Source organism: Daktulosphaira vitifoliae, unplaced genomic scaffold (genome assembly GCF_025091365.1).
Source record: "Daktulosphaira vitifoliae isolate Bord-2020 unplaced genomic scaffold, ASM2509136v1 Scaffold_2, whole genome shotgun sequence".
Taxonomy (NCBI): domain Eukaryota; kingdom Metazoa; phylum Arthropoda; class Insecta; order Hemiptera; family Phylloxeridae; genus Daktulosphaira; species Daktulosphaira vitifoliae.
The window spans coordinates 25,819,250-25,837,194 of record NW_026099573.1 but is presented as its reverse complement, the minus strand read 5'-3'; the positions used below and the strand labels follow the sequence as shown (position 1 = coordinate 25,837,194).

Sequence of the window (17,945 nt, the reverse complement as noted above, 5' to 3'; positions counted from 1 at the left end):
TTTAAGGAAAAAAATTGAAAAAATGTAGAAAATTAGCGATTTTTAAATTTGTAATTTTATTGGAGTTTTCTACCATTTACGGGGAAAAAGGGAAATTTTTTCAATTATTAAGAGTCATGTTTTCGACTAAATACGATTTGTGATCTTTTGACATATCGTTGAAAAAAATCGGTTCGGTGAGAGCTGAGAAAAAGTGGTAACAGACATAAAAAAAAAAAATAATAAAAAACACATCATAATAAAATTAATACCTTCTCAGCTTCGTATCGAAGCTAAAAGGCTAAGTTTTCTAAATTTAAAAAAACCAAGTACTAGTGAGTGAGAATCTTGATTTGAGTGTCGCATATATTATGTATTTTGAAATTCTCGAAAGAATTGATTTTTAGGAAAAAATGGGTTTTAGACAGAGGAGAGTAGTATAGCGATCTCTATACAGGGAGCTAATTGATTTTTTATGACGTCGCTACCAAAGTCCGGAGTATTTATTATTAATTATGACTATCAATAGATATACTTTTTGTATTGCCAGTTAATGTATTTATAAACTTACAACAATGTGCCTTACTGCCATTGATAATAAATGCTGTAAATAACCTGCAAATATCGTCGTCATAAAAAATCAATTAGCTATCTGTATTTGTAATCACTTGTGAATTATGCATGTATATTAACTAAAAAATTTGAAACTTTAAATGTTTATATCTAATAAATGAACAAAGTTATATTAAAAACTCATATTCCATCTATTATAAAATTAAAAACTCAAACATTTTATTTAATTTAAAATATGTGTTCCCATTTAAAAAGATAGATTAATAAAGATAACCAAAAAAAAAAAAAGAAAATGCTTAAATTATTTTTATTCTGTAAGTAATTGAGTGGGTTATGATAAAAATATCATTCTGTATATATCGTCATGCGCAACACTATAGTAACTCAAAAATTTCAACTTTGAGATTATGAGTGTTTAGATATAAATGTTAATCTTCTTATAATAACTTAAATCAAAATATCGATATTTTGGTTCAAGTCGGATCTCATAATTTAGAATATTGATAAGCATATAGAGTGTAATCAGAGAATATATTTTATTTTTGATCAATGTAAAATTAGAAAAAGTGATTTACTGCCTTATACGAAGCGTATATATACATATATTATATATAACAACAAACTCATTATATAGAGTGATTCATTTATCACAGATATCTTAAATAATCAAAAAAAAAAAGTAATATTGAGAATTTTTTTTAGTTTCTTTTAGGTACAATATATATATTGAATATTGGTTCCTGTCAATTTATTTTAAATAATATAATTGACATAAATTAATATATTAAAAATTACAATATTTTATCAGAATATTAATTAGGACAGCCATTTTTAGTAACATATTTAATTATTTGACGATAACCTTTTTGAGTAGCTGCAGAAATGGTACCGCTACTCCAAGGACAATTATTTTCATGTGCATATATTATGCAATAAAGTTGGTCATTTGCAGCAGCAAGTCTTGTTGTGCTTTCGTCCCACTCACAACCATTTTCATGAACATATTTTAGGCAATTTAAATTGCCATTTGCAGCAGCTCCACTCAAAGTTCCTTCATCCCAATTACACCCATTTTTATGTGCAAATATTAAACATTTAATATAACTACCCGCAGAAGCTTCCCTTGTTGTGCCTTCCTCCCAGGGACACCCATTTTCATAAGCAAATTTTAGGCAATTTAAATGTCCATTTGCTGCAGCCCCTCTCATCATACCTTCAACCCAATCACATCCATGTTTACGGGCATATTTTAAGCAATCTAACTTACCATGCACAGCTGCTGTAACTATTGTATCTTTATCCCAAATACATTCCTTATCATGGGCATATACTAAGCACTCTAAACAGCCACTTGCAGCAGCAGCTCGAGTTGTCCCTTCATCCCAAATACATCCATTTTCGTAGGCATACTTCAAACAGTTGAAACAACGACTTGCTGCAGCAGCTTGAGTTGTGCCTTTATCCCATTTGCAACCATTTTGATGTGCATATTTTAAATATTCAAAATTACCTTTTGTAGCAGCTTCACGCAGAGTTCCTTCACACCACATACATCCATTTTCGTAAAGATATTTTATTATGTTTAGATTACCCTTTAGAATTGCACTTCTCATTATATTTTGATTCCATTTACAGCCATTTTCAAAAGTATATTTCAAGCATTCTAAATTACCACTAGAAGCAGCTGCTTCTGCTGTGCTTTCATCCCATGGACATTCTTTTTCATGTGAATATTTTAACATTTTTAAATCACCTCTTTTGGCAGCCGCAGTCGATGTACGTTTATCCCATCTGCAGCCATTTTCAAAAGCATATTTCAAGCATTCTAAATTACCACTAAAAGCAGCTGCTTCTGTTGTGCTTTCATCCCATGGACATTCATTCTCATGTGCATATTTTAACATTTTTAAATTACCTCTAAAGGCAGCCGCAGACGTTGTACTTTTATCCCACGGACATCCATTTTCATAAGCATATTTTAAACATTGAAAATGGCCATAATCGGCAGCAATTTTTGTTGTGCTTTCATCCCACGGACATCTATTTTCATGTAAATATTTTAAATTTTGAAGATTATCATATCTTGCAGCCATATAAGTTGTATTTACATTACATGCATATCCATTTTCAAGGATATATTTTATAATGTCACGATAACTTAAAGTGGCAACTAAATTAGTTGTATCTTCATTCATCTCATATCCATTTACATGGGCATATTTTAATATTTCTAGATTACCCTTATATATAGCATTTCTCGCAATATCAATTTCATTAAAATTACAGCCATTTTCATGAGCATATTTCAAGCATTCTAAATTACCACTTGAAGCAGCTGCTTCTGTTGTGCTTTCATCCCATGGACAATCATTTTTATGTGCATATTTTAAAATACTTAAATAGCCTTTTTTGGCTGCCGCAGTCGATGTACGGTCATCCCATTTGCAGCCATTTTCAAAAGTATATTTCAAGCATTCTAAATTACCACTATAAGCAGCTGCTTCAGCTGTGCTTTCATCCCATGGACATTCATTTTCATGTGCATATTTTAACATTTTTAAATCACCTCTTTTGGCAGCCGCAGTTGTTGTACGTTCATCCCATTTACAGCCATTTTCAAAAGCATATTTCAAGCATTCTAAATTACCATTATCTGCCGCGGTGTATGTTGTGCTTTTATCCCACGGACATTTCTTTTCATGTGCATATTTTAAAATACTTAAATCACCTCTTTTGGCAGCCACAGACGTTGTACGTTTATCCCATTTACAGCCATTTTTAAAAGCATATTTCAAGCATTTTAAATTACCACTTGAAGCAGAAGCTTTTGTTGTGCTTTCATCCCATGGACAATTATTTTCATGTGCATATTTTAACATTTTTAAATCACCTCTTTTGGCAGCCGCAGTCGATGTACGTTCATCCCATTTACAGCCATTTTCAAAAGCATATTTCAAGCATTCTAAATTACCACTAGAAGCAGCTGCTTCTGTTGTACTTCTATCCCATGGACAATCATTTTCATGTGCATATTTTAACATTTTTAAATCACCTCTTTTGGCAACCGCAGTCATTGTACGTTCATCCCATTTGCAGCCATTTTCAAAAGCATATTTCAAGCATTCTAAATTACCACTAGAAGCAGCTGCTTCTGTTGTACTTTTATTCCATCGACATTTATGTTCATGTGCATATTTTAGCATTTTTAAATCACCTCTTTTGGCAGCCGCAGTCGATGTACGTTCATCCCATTTGCAGCCATTTTCAAAAGCATATTTCAAGCATTCTAAATTACCACTAGAAGCAGCTGCTTCTGTTGTACTTCTATCCCATTGACATTCATTTTCATGTGCATATTTTAACATTTTTAAATCACCACTTTTGGCAGCTGCAGTTGATGTACGTTCATCCCATTTACAGCCATTTTCAAAAGCATATTTTAAGCATTCTAAATTGCCACTAGAAGCAGCTGCTTCTGTTGTACTTTTATTCCATCGACATTTATGTTCATGTGCATATTTTAGCATTTTTAAATCACCTCTTTTGGCAGCCGCAGTCGATGTACGTTTATCCCATTTGCAGCCATTTTCAAAAGCATATTTCAAGCATTCTAAATTGCCACTAGAAGCAGCTGCTTCTGTTGTACTTCTATCCCATGGACAATCATTTTCATGTGCATATTTTAACATTTTTAAATTACCTCTTTTGGCAGCCGCAGTCGATGTACGGTCATCCCATTTGCAGCCATTTTCAAAAGCATATTTCAAGCATTCTAAATTACCACTAAAAGCGGCTGCTTCTGTTGTGCTTTCATCCCATTGACATTCATTTTCATGTGCATATTTTAACATTTTTAAATCACCACTTTTGGCAGCTGCAGTTGATGTGCGTTCATCCCATTTACAGCCATTTTCAAAAGCATATTTTAAGCATTCTAAATTACCACTAGAAGCAGCTGCTTCTGTTGTACTTCTATCCCATGGACAATCATTTTCATGTGCATATTTTAACATTTTTAAATCACCTCTTTTGGCAGCCGCAATCGATGTATGGTCATCCCATTTGCAGCCATTTTCAAAAGCATATTTCAAGCATTCTAAATTACCACTAGAAGCAGCTGCTTCTGTTGTACTTCTATCCCATTGACATTCATTTTCATGTGCATATTTTAACATTTTTAAATCACCACTTTTGGCAGCTGCAGTCGATGTACGTTCATCCCATTTACAGCCATTTTCAAAAGCATATTTTAAGCATTCTAAATTGCCACTAGAAGCAGCTGCTTCTGTTGTACTTTTATTCCATCGACATTTATGTTCATGTGCATATTTTAGCATTTTTAAATCACCTCTTTTGGCAGCCGCAGTCGATGTACGTTTATCCCATTTGCAGCCATTTTCAAAAGCATATTTCAAGCATTCTAAATTACCACTAAAAGCAGCTGCTTCTGTTGTGCTTTCATCCCACGGACATTCCTTTTCATGTGCATATTTTAACATTTTTAAATCACCTTTTTTGGCAGCTGCAGCTGTTGTACATTTATCCCATTTGCAGCCATTTTCAAAAGCATATTTCAAGCATTCTAAATTACCACTAGATGCAGCTGCTTCTGTTGTCTTTCTATCCCATGGGCATTCATTTTTATGTGCATATTTTAACAATTCCAAGTTTCCATTTTCTGCAGCTTTTCTCGTCATACTTTTTTTTAATTGGTATGTCTGTTCGTCTTCCGAATTTTCATTTTGTATTGCTAAATGAAAAAAATTATTAATGAACTTGTGTTGTATTAAAACTTTATCTATATGACTTTAAAATATATCTAATGAAAATTATACATCTCTCCTATCACGTTCTAGATTATTATCACTGATCTCCTCATTTCACCTACCTCGTGTTTTGACAAACTCGGACTCTATATATTTGGTTATACTCCTACTTATTCAAGCAAACCCTTTCCTTTAAAAGCTGATTGTCACACCTCTAGCCTTTAATTAATTTCCTCTCTATTTCCTCCTATAAAAAATGTAAGATCAGCGAACGAAATGCATCACGATACCTCGAATTGTATTTTTCTAGTAATTTCAACCACTACTATAGAAAATATATAAGGGTCTATAGCAGAATCTTGGTGCATTTCTATTCTTACCCTAAAATCTTTTGTTACTCTTTCCATACTTTTTAGCCTGGTATAATTGCCATCGTACATATCCTCTATTATATAATAGTGTACTTTTTTCGACTAATTATAATTATTATAAATGGATATATTGCTATTGCCCAAAAATACTTACAATTGAACTTTTGTAATTAAAAATAGCAAGAAATACTCTCAATCAAAACACTTATGTTAATAGTGATTTTTTATAGTATTATTGTATAATTAATGCATATAGTTAAGTTATATGATTTATAAAGAAATCCTTACCCTAATAATAATATATATAGGTATTACCAATTGTGTTATATTGGCTCCTTAACTTTGCAACATAATGTTAAATTATTTCAAACTATTAATAATAATTTATTTAAAAATTCTAAAAATATATTTTAATTTAATATTTGTTTAAATAATTTTTCATGATAATTTTAATGGTCATAAATAATTAGCAATATTTATAAATTATATAATTCAATATAAAATAATTTAAATATTTGCATTGAACCATACTGTTTGCAACTCTATAATAATTATACTTTTAGATGAAAACAAAGTAGATATATTGAAATAAAATTTTATGTAAATAACACTAATTTAAATCGTACAAATGTTAAAACTTTATTTGTATAATTACTGAGTTGGTAATTTTTGAATTTTTGTTACAATGGATAAATTTGTTATATAACCTTAGACAATTTTTTGGTTTTTTAATATTCTTATAATATAATTACGATGGTTGGGAAAACAAAGTACAAAAACTTACTTTTAATTAGACTAAATGTAGATTTATATAATAGAAAAACAATAATTCTTGGAATACCATAAGTAAAAAAAAACGGTAGCACAGTGGGGTCGAGGCACAGTGTGGACGAGGCATAGATGGGACAAGTATAGATGATATCTGACAGTGATTAAAATCACTATCATAAGAAACGCTTCGATGCAAATCTGTAGATAGTGTTTCCTTTAGAGAAATTGGTGAAATATTTTAAAAGCAACATGAACTCTTATTTCTTTAATTATATCCTGATTAGTAGTTCTTTGATTTTAAAATATAATATATGAATAAATACTAATTATAGTTTTTAAATTTAGTATGAAATTGTGAGGCCAGCTATGATGTATGGTTAATAGTGTTGGGCGGTTGATAAGAAAGTAGAGCAGAGAATAAGTGTAGCAGAGATGAGAATGCTTAGTTGGATGAGTGGAGTGACTAGAGAAGATAGGATAAGGAACGAGCATATAAGAGGAAGTATAGGTGTTGCGTCAATCGTGGATAAGATGACAGAAAATAGACTTAGATTGTTTAGTCATGGTATGAGGAAAGAAGAATCGAAAGCTGTAAGAACAGTTATAGAAATGAATGTTGAAGGAAGAAGAGATAGAGGAAGACCAAAAAAGAGATGGAGGGATGCTATTGAATGCGATTTGAGGACAGCTGATGTGAGCGTAGAAGATGTGGGAGATCGTGTCAAGTGGAATCTTAGGATAAGGGTGCCCGACCCCAAGTAGTTGGGATTAAGGCAAAGAAAAAGAAAAATATTACCAGATATTCCGGTGGCAATTGACATAATATGATTGTTATTTCGGAATGTACAATTTAGCGTTTAGTTGGGTTTAAATAATATAGCGTCAAATCAATTACCTACTCTATCGGTTGTATCTCAATATACACTACACTTTAATGATACAATAAATAAATAAACTCACACATACACACATATGCATTTATAACATTGTGTCTAATGTAAGTATAACATGATAAAAAGTAACCGTAAAATGAAAAAAATGGAATATAAATTTTATTACTCATATTAAATGTAATGTAACTCGAAAAATATTTGTTTAAATGAAAAAATATAAGATTATATTTTTATTTATAATTGTCTTTTAAACAACTTTTGTGCGAAACTTTTTTTTGTAAGTTAAATATTTTTTTTTGAGAAAATTAAGAAAGCTCATATTTTTGAACTTTTGCGAGGATTTAAAAAAAAAGCTCAATTCCAATCTTGAGGACTATTAGTATGTCATTATACATATTTTAATTCAACTTTTAAAAAAACAAAATTTTTTCCGCAATTTTTCCTTTGTTGACTGGCCTAGATGTCAATTTTAAACTTGTAATTGAGCTAAAAGTTATGGTAATATATTCAATTTATTTTACTATAAACTTTCATAAATCTTTATCAAAAATTTTTCATCAACTTTAAAGAACCAAAAAAATAGGTTAAAATTGAAAATTTGGACTGATTATTTTTAACATATTAAAAATCAAATCAGTAATAATTTGAAAACAAATTTTTTTTTCTTTTAATTATTATTTTATATATATAATTAGTAATAATATAAAAAATTAGAAGTGATAGAAATAGTCTACTTGCAGATTTGAAAACAACGCGAAAAGTTGATTTAGAAAAGTATATTTTTGCTTCTGATGAAAGTTCCTTGTAGTCCAGTGCATTTTTTTATAGTAACAAACAGTTTTTATTGAAAATTATTGTATCAAGCCCTTTAAATTTTTATACACGTAAAAGTAAAGCAAAATATAACTTCTTTATTATTTTTATAATTTCTCCGTTTAAATTACAATATTAAATATCAATTTCATACTAAATTTAATAATTATAATTAGTATATATTCAAATATTATATTTTAAAATCAAAGAACTACTAATCATGATATAATTAAAGAAATAAGAGTTGATGTTGCTTTTGGAATAATCCACCAATTGCCTAATTAAAACAAAAAAAAAAAAAGTTTGTTGGGAATTTTTTCTGCTATTCTGCAAAATTACTCCTTCGTTGACTAGAATGAATCATTAAATAGAAAATTTTATGAGAATTAAAACAATGTTATTTTTAAGATTAATATGCAGTCAGAAAGTTTTATAATTATTATTTATTGTAAATTTATCAGAAAAACTCATTATTTTTTGCATTTTTATCGTAATAGAACACTTAAATAGAAATCATAGTAATCATTTCTAAGTAATTTTTGATATTTAAAAAGATTCTACTATTGAAATATCCAGAACTGAATTAATTTTAATGATTTACTTTAACTAAAAAAAAAAAAGTTAATATTTTGAATCCCTCTTGTGGGCAGGTAAAGGGTTAGATTTATAAAAAAAACCAAATGATAGATAAAGACATGCATCTAAATAAAAAAAAATATACTGATTTGGTCATTTTTGATAAAGTTATAACAATTAACAAAGTTATAAGTTTTATACACTGGACTACAAGGAACTTCCATCAGAAACAAAAATATACTATTCTAAATCAACTTTTCGCGATGTTTTAAAATGTGCAATTAGACTTTTTCTATAACTTCTAAGTTTTAATATTATTAAAAAATAGTTTTTACATATAAAAAAAAATAATTAAGAACAAAAAAAATTGTTTTAAATTAATACTGATTTGATATAATATTTAATATTAATTTGATTATTAATAAGTTAAAAATAAGGAAAATGACATATTTAACCAATTTTGTTAATCGTTTAAAGTTGATTGTTGTAAATGTTTATAAAAAAAAAAAAAAATTTATTTTACCATAACTTTTAGCTCAATTGGTAAGTTTGACATTGACATAATTAAATAGAAAATTTTATGACAATTAAAAAAATTGTATCGTTAAGATCAATATGCAGTCAGAAAGTTTTATAATTACTATTTATTGTAAATTTATCAGAAAAGCTCAATATTTTTTTGCATTTTTATGGTAATAGATAACTTAAATAGAAGTAATAGTAATAATTTCCTAGGAACTTTTGTTGTTTGTTGAAAAGATTCTATAATTGAAATATTGAGAACTTAATTAATTTTAATGATTTACTTTAACTAAATGTACCAATCAAAACAAAGTTGTTAAAAAGATTTACTCAATTGAGTTTATTATAAAATTTGATTATATTTGTAAAAATCAATTGTTAATTCAGGAGAAAAAACAATCATTTTTTTTAGAAATGATTTATATAGCAACACGTTAGAAAAAAATTTGAATATTATAGTCTAATAGTAGCACACACAAACAGAGTAATAAAATTATTAAATTACAAAGTAAAATGATTTAATTTTGTAGTTGAAACCTATCATATCAAACTTCATTCGTTAATAAATATTTTGAAAACATTAGAAATTAATGATTTTAATTGTCTTTATGGAGACGATGTAATAACTAACTGTTTAATTGATAAATTAGAATTTTTTTTTCAATTTTTGAGAGTAATATCTTCAACTAGATACGAATTGTAGTAATTTGACGTATTGTTGAAAAAAGTAGGTCAAGTTAGAGCAGAGAAAATAAATGATAGTCACAAAAAAATATCTTCTCGGCTTTGCATCGAAGCGAAAACTTAAAATATAGTAAAATAATTTTAATACGAATAAGAAATTTCTTCTTGCAAGGGGCGACTAAAGTGATGGGATCCTTGATCTTTATTGAAGTTATTGAATCTAAATGTGATAAAAATCAAACGAGTTAAAATTTATACTAACTTAAAAAGAATTAAGAAAAAATGCAAAAAATTCATTGCCATATGCGGGTTGGAACCTCGTACCCCAAGCGTGTAAAACATAAATTTTACCAACTCGGCAACCGTACGTTGCTTCCGGCGGTTGAAAAATTGGCTATTTAAGCTAGTTCAAATTTCAAAGTTATTTTTCTCGACTTAAAAGAAACAAACATATTTAAATAAGTTTAACTATCTATACTATATCAATTTTAATTTATATAATATTTATGAAAATCTGTACTCCCCTTGTCAGGTATTTTAAAATAAAATAAAATACAAAACCCAGAATTTTAACACAAAAATAGCATATTTTTGCATACGGTAGTCATTTTTACCATGAAGACAAATCCAGAGGTCAAATTTTTTTTTTTCACATTAAAGTATATTACATAAGCTTTAATTTAAGATATATTTAAAAGTGTCAGTATTTCCGGAATACTTTCAAAAATTAAATTGAAAATATCGTAGTAACAATACGCATGTTTAAAGTTTTGACCCCCCTTGTTAAAGGGGTATGATCCGATTTACAAAAAAAGCGTGCCAGATGAAAGGGGTATATAAATATTTATTATAAAAAAATAATAATATTGATCCATACATTTTTCCAAAAGTTATATAAAATATAAATTAAATAATATAACATATAAAATCGAGATTTTTTTCACGGAAATCGTACGTTTTTCTTTAACTTTGATGTCCGTTTTCACCACGAAGACAAGTCCAGAGGTCAAATTTTTTTTTTTCAAATTAAAGTATATTACATAAGCTTTAATTTAAGATATATATAAAAGTGTCAGTCTTTCCGGAACATTTTCAAAAGTTAAGTTGAAAAAGTTCTACTTTCTATACGCATTTTAAAAGGTTTGCACCCCCCCTGTATAAAGGGAAATGGTCCGATTTTAAAAAAAAGTATGTCGAATGAAAGAAGTATATATAAAGTATTTATCATTAAAGAATAAAGTTGATTCATGCATTTTTTAAAAAGTTATAGCAACATAATGTTAAAAAATGTAAAATATAATATCAAGAATTTTTTCACAAAAATAGCATATTTTTGCATACGGTAGTCATTTTCACCATGAAGACAAGTCCAGAGGTCAAATTTTTTTTTTTCAAATTAAAGTATATTACATTAGCTTTAATTTAAGGTATATATAAAATTGTCAGTCTTTCCGGAACATTTTCAAAAGTTAAGTTGAAAAAGTTAATTTTTTGTAAAAAAGTTACCATTTTGAAACCCCATCCTTTGGGCTGTTAAAGGGTCAAATGTTCACAAAAATATATAAAATGATAGGTAAATATCTAAGGTATCTATAAAAAAAAAAATTATATTGATTCGGTCATTTTTAAAAAAGTTATGGCAATTTTAAGTAAAAAAAATTGAAAAAATATCGAAAATTAGCGATTTTTAAATTTGTAATTTTTTGGGGGATTTCCCCCGTTTACGGGGAACGAGGGAATTTTTTTCAATTTTTGAGGGTAATGTCTTCGACTAGATACGATTTGTGATCTTTTGACATATTGTTCATCAAAATCGGTCCAGCGAGAGCTGAGATTGAGCGTTCACAGACACAAAAAAAAAAATAAAAAAATAAAAAAAAAATAAAAAAACACATCATAGTAAAATTAATACCTTCTCAGCTTCGCATCGAAGCTAATAAGCTAATTCCTCATAAAAAATTGCTATTAAGAAAACTCTGTGAGCAGGTATTATGTAAAATATATCTTTAGTAATAAATAATAAAAAGTTCTTTTTATTTTATATTTGTTTTCATTTTTTGTTAATTTTGAAACCAACCTAATATTATCCAACAATTTTTTACGCTGATTTCAAATTTACAATTGGACTTTTTCTATCATCTTTAATATTTCGAGAAACTAACAATCATTTTTTTTAGAAATAANTCTATCATCTTTAATATTTCGAGAAACTAACAATCATTTTTTTTAGAAATAATTTATATAGCAACATGTTACCAAAAAATTTGGAATATTATAGTCTAGTAGTAGCACACACAAATAGAGTAAAAAAATTATTAAATTACAAAGTAAAATGATTTAATTTTGTATTTGAAACCTATCATATCAAATTATCATATCAAACTTGATTTGTCAATAAATACTTTGAAAACATAAGAAATGAATGATTTTAATTGTCTTAATTTTTTTGTCTTAATTAATTTCAATTTTTGAGGGTAATGTCTTCACTAGATACGATTTAGGATCTTTTGACGTATTGTTCATCAAAATTCAGAGCTAAAAGTTATGGTAATAAATAAATTTTAGTTTCAATGCAAAGCTAAGAAGGTATTAATTTTACTATGATGTGTTTTTTTTTTATTTTTTTGTCTTTGAACGCTCAATCTAAGCTCTCGCTGGACAGATTTTGATAAATAATATGTCAAAAGATTACAAATCGTATTTAGTCGAAGACATTACCCTTAAAAATTGAAAAAAATTCCCTCGTTTCCCGTAAATGGGAGAAAACTCCAATAAAATTACAAATTTAAATATCGCTAATATTCGAAATTTTTTCAAATTTTTTACTTAAAACTGCCATAACTTTTTCAAAATTGAACAAATCAACATAATTTTTTTTTTTTAGATACCTTAGGTATTCACCTATCATTTTATATATTTTTGTGAACATTTAACTCTTTACAAGCCCACAGGGGGGGATTTAAAATGACATCTTTTTCACAAAAAATTAACATTTTCAACTTAACTTTTGAAAATGTTCCGTAAAGACTGACACTATTATATACAGAGTGATTTTTTTATCATAACCCACTCAATTACTTGCAGAATAATAATAATTTAAACATTTTTTTTTTTTATTATCTTTAGTTACACATTATTCTTGAATTTTTAACTATGTAATACTTTTTAAGTTCATCCCTTATGCCTTGGAGGGGGGTCAACTTTGTTTTTTTAAATGGTAACACATATTTTTAATTTAATAAAATGTTTGAGTTTTTAATTTAATGGTAAATGGCATTTGCATTTTTAGTATAACTTTATTAGCTTATTAGATATAAACATTTAAAGTTTCAAAATTTCGAGTTAATATACATGTATAATACACATGGGATTGTAAATACAGGTAGCTAATTGGATTTTTATGACATTGCTGTCTCAGTCACGGATTGTTTATTATCAATTATGATTATCAATAGATATACTTTCTGTATTGTCAGTTAGTGTATTTATAAACTCATAACAATGTGCCTTACTACAATTGATAATAACAATGCTGTGTACCTGCTAATATCGATGTTATAAAAAACCAATTAGCTACCTGTATTTGTAATCCCTTGTGTATTATACCTGTATATTAATTCAAAAATTTGAAACTTTAAATGATTATATCTAATAAACGAATTAAGTTATATTAAAAATTCAAATGCCATTTACTATTAAATTAAAAACTCAAACATTTTATTAAATTAAAAATATGTGTTACCATTTAAAAAAACAAAGTTGACCCCCTTCCAAGGCATAAGGGATGAACTTAAAAAGTATTACATAGTTAAAAATTCAAGAATAATGTGTAACTAAAGATAATAAAACAAAAAAATGTTTAAATTATTATTATTCTGCAAGTAATTGAGTAGGTTATGATAAAAAAATCACTCTGTATATATCTTAAATTAAAGCTAATGTAATGTACTTTATTATGGTAAAAAAAAATTTCGGACTTTATTTTATCTTCATGGTAAAAACAGACATCAAAGTTAATAAAAAAAATACGATTTTTGTAAAAAAATTCTTTTTTATATTAGCTTCGATGTGAAGTTATTGGTTTTACTAAGATGTGTTTTTTTTTTTTTTGTCTGTTACCACTTTTTCTCAGCTCTCACCGAACCGTTTTCTTTCAATGATACGTCAAAAGATCACAAATCGTATCTAGTCGAAGACATTACCCTCAAAAATTGAAAAAATTTCCTCGTTCCCCGTAAATGGGGGAAACCTCCGAAAAAATTACAAATTTAAAAATGGCTAATTTTCGAAATTTTTTCAATTTTTTTTACTAAAAACTGCCGTAACTTTTTTAAAAATAAACATATCAATATAATTCTTTTTTTTACAGATGCATGATGTCATTACCTATTATTTGGTATATTTTTTTTATAAATCTGACTTTTTACCTGGCCACAGGGGGGGATTTAAAATGACAACTTTTTTACAAAAAATTAATTTTTTCAACTTAAATTTTGAAAATGTTTCGGAAAGACTGACACTTTTATATATACCTTAAATTAAAGCTAATGTAGTATACTTAAATTTGAAAAAAAAAATGTCTTCATGGTGAAAATGGCTACCGAATGCTATTTTTATGTGAAAATTCTCGATTTTATTTTTTACATTTTTAACTTTATAATGATATAACTTATTGAAAAGTGTATGGATCAACATAATTTTTTAATGAGAAATAATATTTTTTAATAATCCCTTTTTCATTCGACATACTTTATTTTATTCAGGATATTAATAAGGAACTAGCAGATTATGTAGCTTTTGGAATAATTCACCAATTTTTTAAAATTAAACACTATCTAAAGATTTGCATCGAAGCGTTTTTTTTTTTATAGTGATTTTAATCATTGTCAGATATCATTATACTTGATCCAACTATGCCACGTCACCACAGTGCCGCGACCCCCCTGTGCTGGGTTTTTTTTTATTATAAACATTCACAAAAATCTACTTTAAACGATTAAAAAAGTAGGTTAAATATGTCATTTTCCTTATTTTTAACACATTAATAATCAAAATCAGTATTAATTTAAAACAATTTTTTTTTCTTCTTAATTATTTTTTTTTATATGTAAATACTATTTTTTAATAATATTATAACTTAAAAGAGATAGAAAAAGTCTAATTGCACATTTGAAATATCGCGAAAAATTGATTTAGATAAGTATATTTTTGTTTCTGATGAAAGTTCCTTGTAATCAAGTGAATTTATTCATAAGCAACAAAATTTTTTAATCAAAAAGTATTGCATCAATCCCTTTATTTTCTTATACGCGTTAAAAGTATATGAATATACAACTCCTTTTTTTTTATAATATCTCCGTAAAAATTACAATATTATATTATTGAATATCAATTTCATACTAAATTTAATTACTGTAATTATTATGTATTCATATATTATAATTATAAATCGGGATAAAATTAAAGAAATAAGTGTTATTGATGTTTTTGAAATAATCTACCAATTTCTTAAAATTAAACACTATCTGCAGATTTAAATCGAAACGTTTCTTATGATAGTAATTTTAATCACTGTCAGATATCATCTATAACTGTCCCAACTATACCACTTCCTTATTGTGCCGCGACCACACTGTGCTACCGTTTTTTTTTTCAATAATTTCCAAAAAACCTAGTATCTTAACTTTAATTGATCACTCTATATAACTAGTAGAGTTATATATATATATATATAATAGCTTCATAGCTATTGTTAAAAAAATCATAGGATTTGTTTAATAATAGCAAACTGTATGCATCCCTTTAAATAAATATACATAAACTATAATAGATAAATAGTACATTTAATAGGAGTAAATAATGTAAAATAATATTTACCTCCGTTAAATATCGAACACGATATTATCAACAGAGCAGATATAATTTGCCAATTCTACAATAAAATAAAATAATCTTTTAGATTTGAATCAAGCACTTCAGGTAAAATATTACTCACCTTCATTTTTAATCTAAGTGTTAAATTCTGAATAACTAATGATGATTTCTTGGTTACAATGGTTTATATATATATATACGATCACCCACATAATTCTTTTTTTTTTATATAGTTTTAAATTTAAAAAGAGTATTTATAGTAAATATTAAACGATACCAATAAAAATGTATTATTTTTAGTAAACTATTCATACACAAGTTGAAAACAATAGCTAATTTTGCATTAGCAGAACATTTTCTTGATTTAACAATAAAAGGCAAATTATAAATACAATTTTATAACAATTTAATATAATTATTATACTTTATCATGTTAAAATAATCTGTGCTTCAGGGTTGTATTAATAATAAAAAAGACTTTTAATTTTAATAAAAATAAAATATCTTAATAATCTCAAACAATATATTCTAATTGCAGTGTAATTTTATCATAATTTATATTATACTTTTTATTTTTTTATACAATGCATTTTTGTAATCAAAAACCATATAATTTGTATCAGTATAAAACTTATAAAGGTAATACTCAATGGCGCAACCAGACAATAATTTCAAGAGGTTATAACTTGTTATTTTGTTCACTACTGCTAAGGGTCTGTTTAATATTTGGGGATCTTGGTCAAAACCAAGAATCGGAATCTACCCGACATGTGCCCAAATATTGTCTCTATCTCCTTAAATGAGTTTTAATTGCCTAAAGGATATCGAAAACTATATCTATAACGGTCACTCAAACACAACTGACCTTTGTTAGTTTAACGTTAGTAGTTCCGGGCTACAGACGAGTAGAATTGTCACATCAGCATCTCCCTCTCTCTATGATAATTAATTAGCATTACGAATTAAGTAAACGAAAATATAAAGACTATAATTTAAGTAGTAAGAACATAGCAATAAATATTCTTGCAATATAAATTTTAGGAAAATTCAAATAAACAGCAAAATTAAGCTTTCTAAGACTAAAAAATTTAAACATCGCTAATCATTATGTGTAATAAACCAAAAATAAAAAGAAAAGAAATTAAAAAAAATAAATAATAAAATTTAATAAATAATTAATTATATGATTTTTTTATTAAATTAAATGTCTTTAATATTTATTATATAATATGTTCATTAATTGTTTCTCTTATTAATTTTTAATTCTCCTATTTAATTTTTATTAATAGTTTATTACGCAATAGATTGTTGGAGATTCGAAAGCATAGATTAAATTGTACTTACCTTACGTCCTGTGTATTGTAATAATATTTCAAATAGTCCAATGTTGATTTTGGTATTAAACGCACCACGTATACGATTTACATTATACGTCATATAGTCCATATAATTACTTACGAGAACGATTCAATATTTTAAATAATATAATTTAATTACACAATGCTGACGTCTGATCATACTTGTAAAAGATGCTAAACACTCTATGTTTCGAATTCAGAGTGGACTGTATAAAATTCGATTACTTTAAAACTATTTATTTAGTAAGAAACTAGATAAAACTTAACACTTTTCACTTAGTTTATTATACTTTATTTTACATACACATATTGGCGTGCGCGTCGTGCCGTCCTTTACGATGACGAATTCATCGTTCGACTACTATTATTACAATAAAAAGATACCGGTACGCACCGGATAAACGCGTTTATCATATACCATACTAACATACAAAATAAAACAACAAAAATGGATCGAACACTCTATATTTTATTATAAATATAATTTTATTTTTTACTTATTAATTTTTACGTCTGTTGAATAAGTATTTTTTTTAGAGATTATATTTTATTGAGAGATCGACACCAATATTTCTTAAATTTTCCTCTGGCCTGGCCAAAACAAAATTCAGAAATATTTATATCTATGTAAAAAATTTATCAAGGCGGAATTGTGGTGGCCCAAAGTGTCCCGGCGCTAGCGTCTTGAATGGATGCGACGCAATCACCAAGACAAAAATTAAACACTAAAAATATATTTGTAAGTTTCTTTGCACTGTCCGCCGG

General features: G+C 27.0%; 1 protein-coding gene across 11 annotated transcripts; it reads right to left on the bottom strand.

Annotated features, from left to right (window-relative positions):
• Positions 1 to 1,159: 1,159 nt before the first annotated feature.
• Positions 1,160 to 16,047, bottom strand: LOC126897456 (uncharacterized). Of its 11 annotated transcripts, none has more exons than XM_050671062.1 (5): positions 15,944 to 16,047; positions 15,826 to 15,880; positions 3,767 to 5,302; positions 3,119 to 3,604; positions 1,160 to 2,467 (listed from the first exon to the last, which is right to left on the bottom strand). In XM_050671062.1, the coding sequence occupies exons 1-5, from the start codon at positions 15,947 to 15,949 to the stop codon at positions 1,365 to 1,367; spliced, it is 3,186 nt and encodes a 1,061-aa protein (XP_050527019.1). In that variant the 5' UTR covers positions 15,950 to 16,047; the 3' UTR covers positions 1,160 to 1,364. The 11 variants fall into 11 exon arrangements, with proteins under 11 accessions (XP_050527019.1, XP_050527013.1, XP_050527011.1 ...); XM_050671056.1 differs by having other exon boundaries at positions 1,160 to 3,604; positions 3,767 to 4,576; positions 4,901 to 5,302; XM_050671054.1 differs by having other exon boundaries at positions 1,160 to 3,604; positions 3,767 to 5,027; positions 5,190 to 5,302.
• Between the last annotated feature and the right edge of the window lie 1,898 nt (positions 16,048 to 17,945).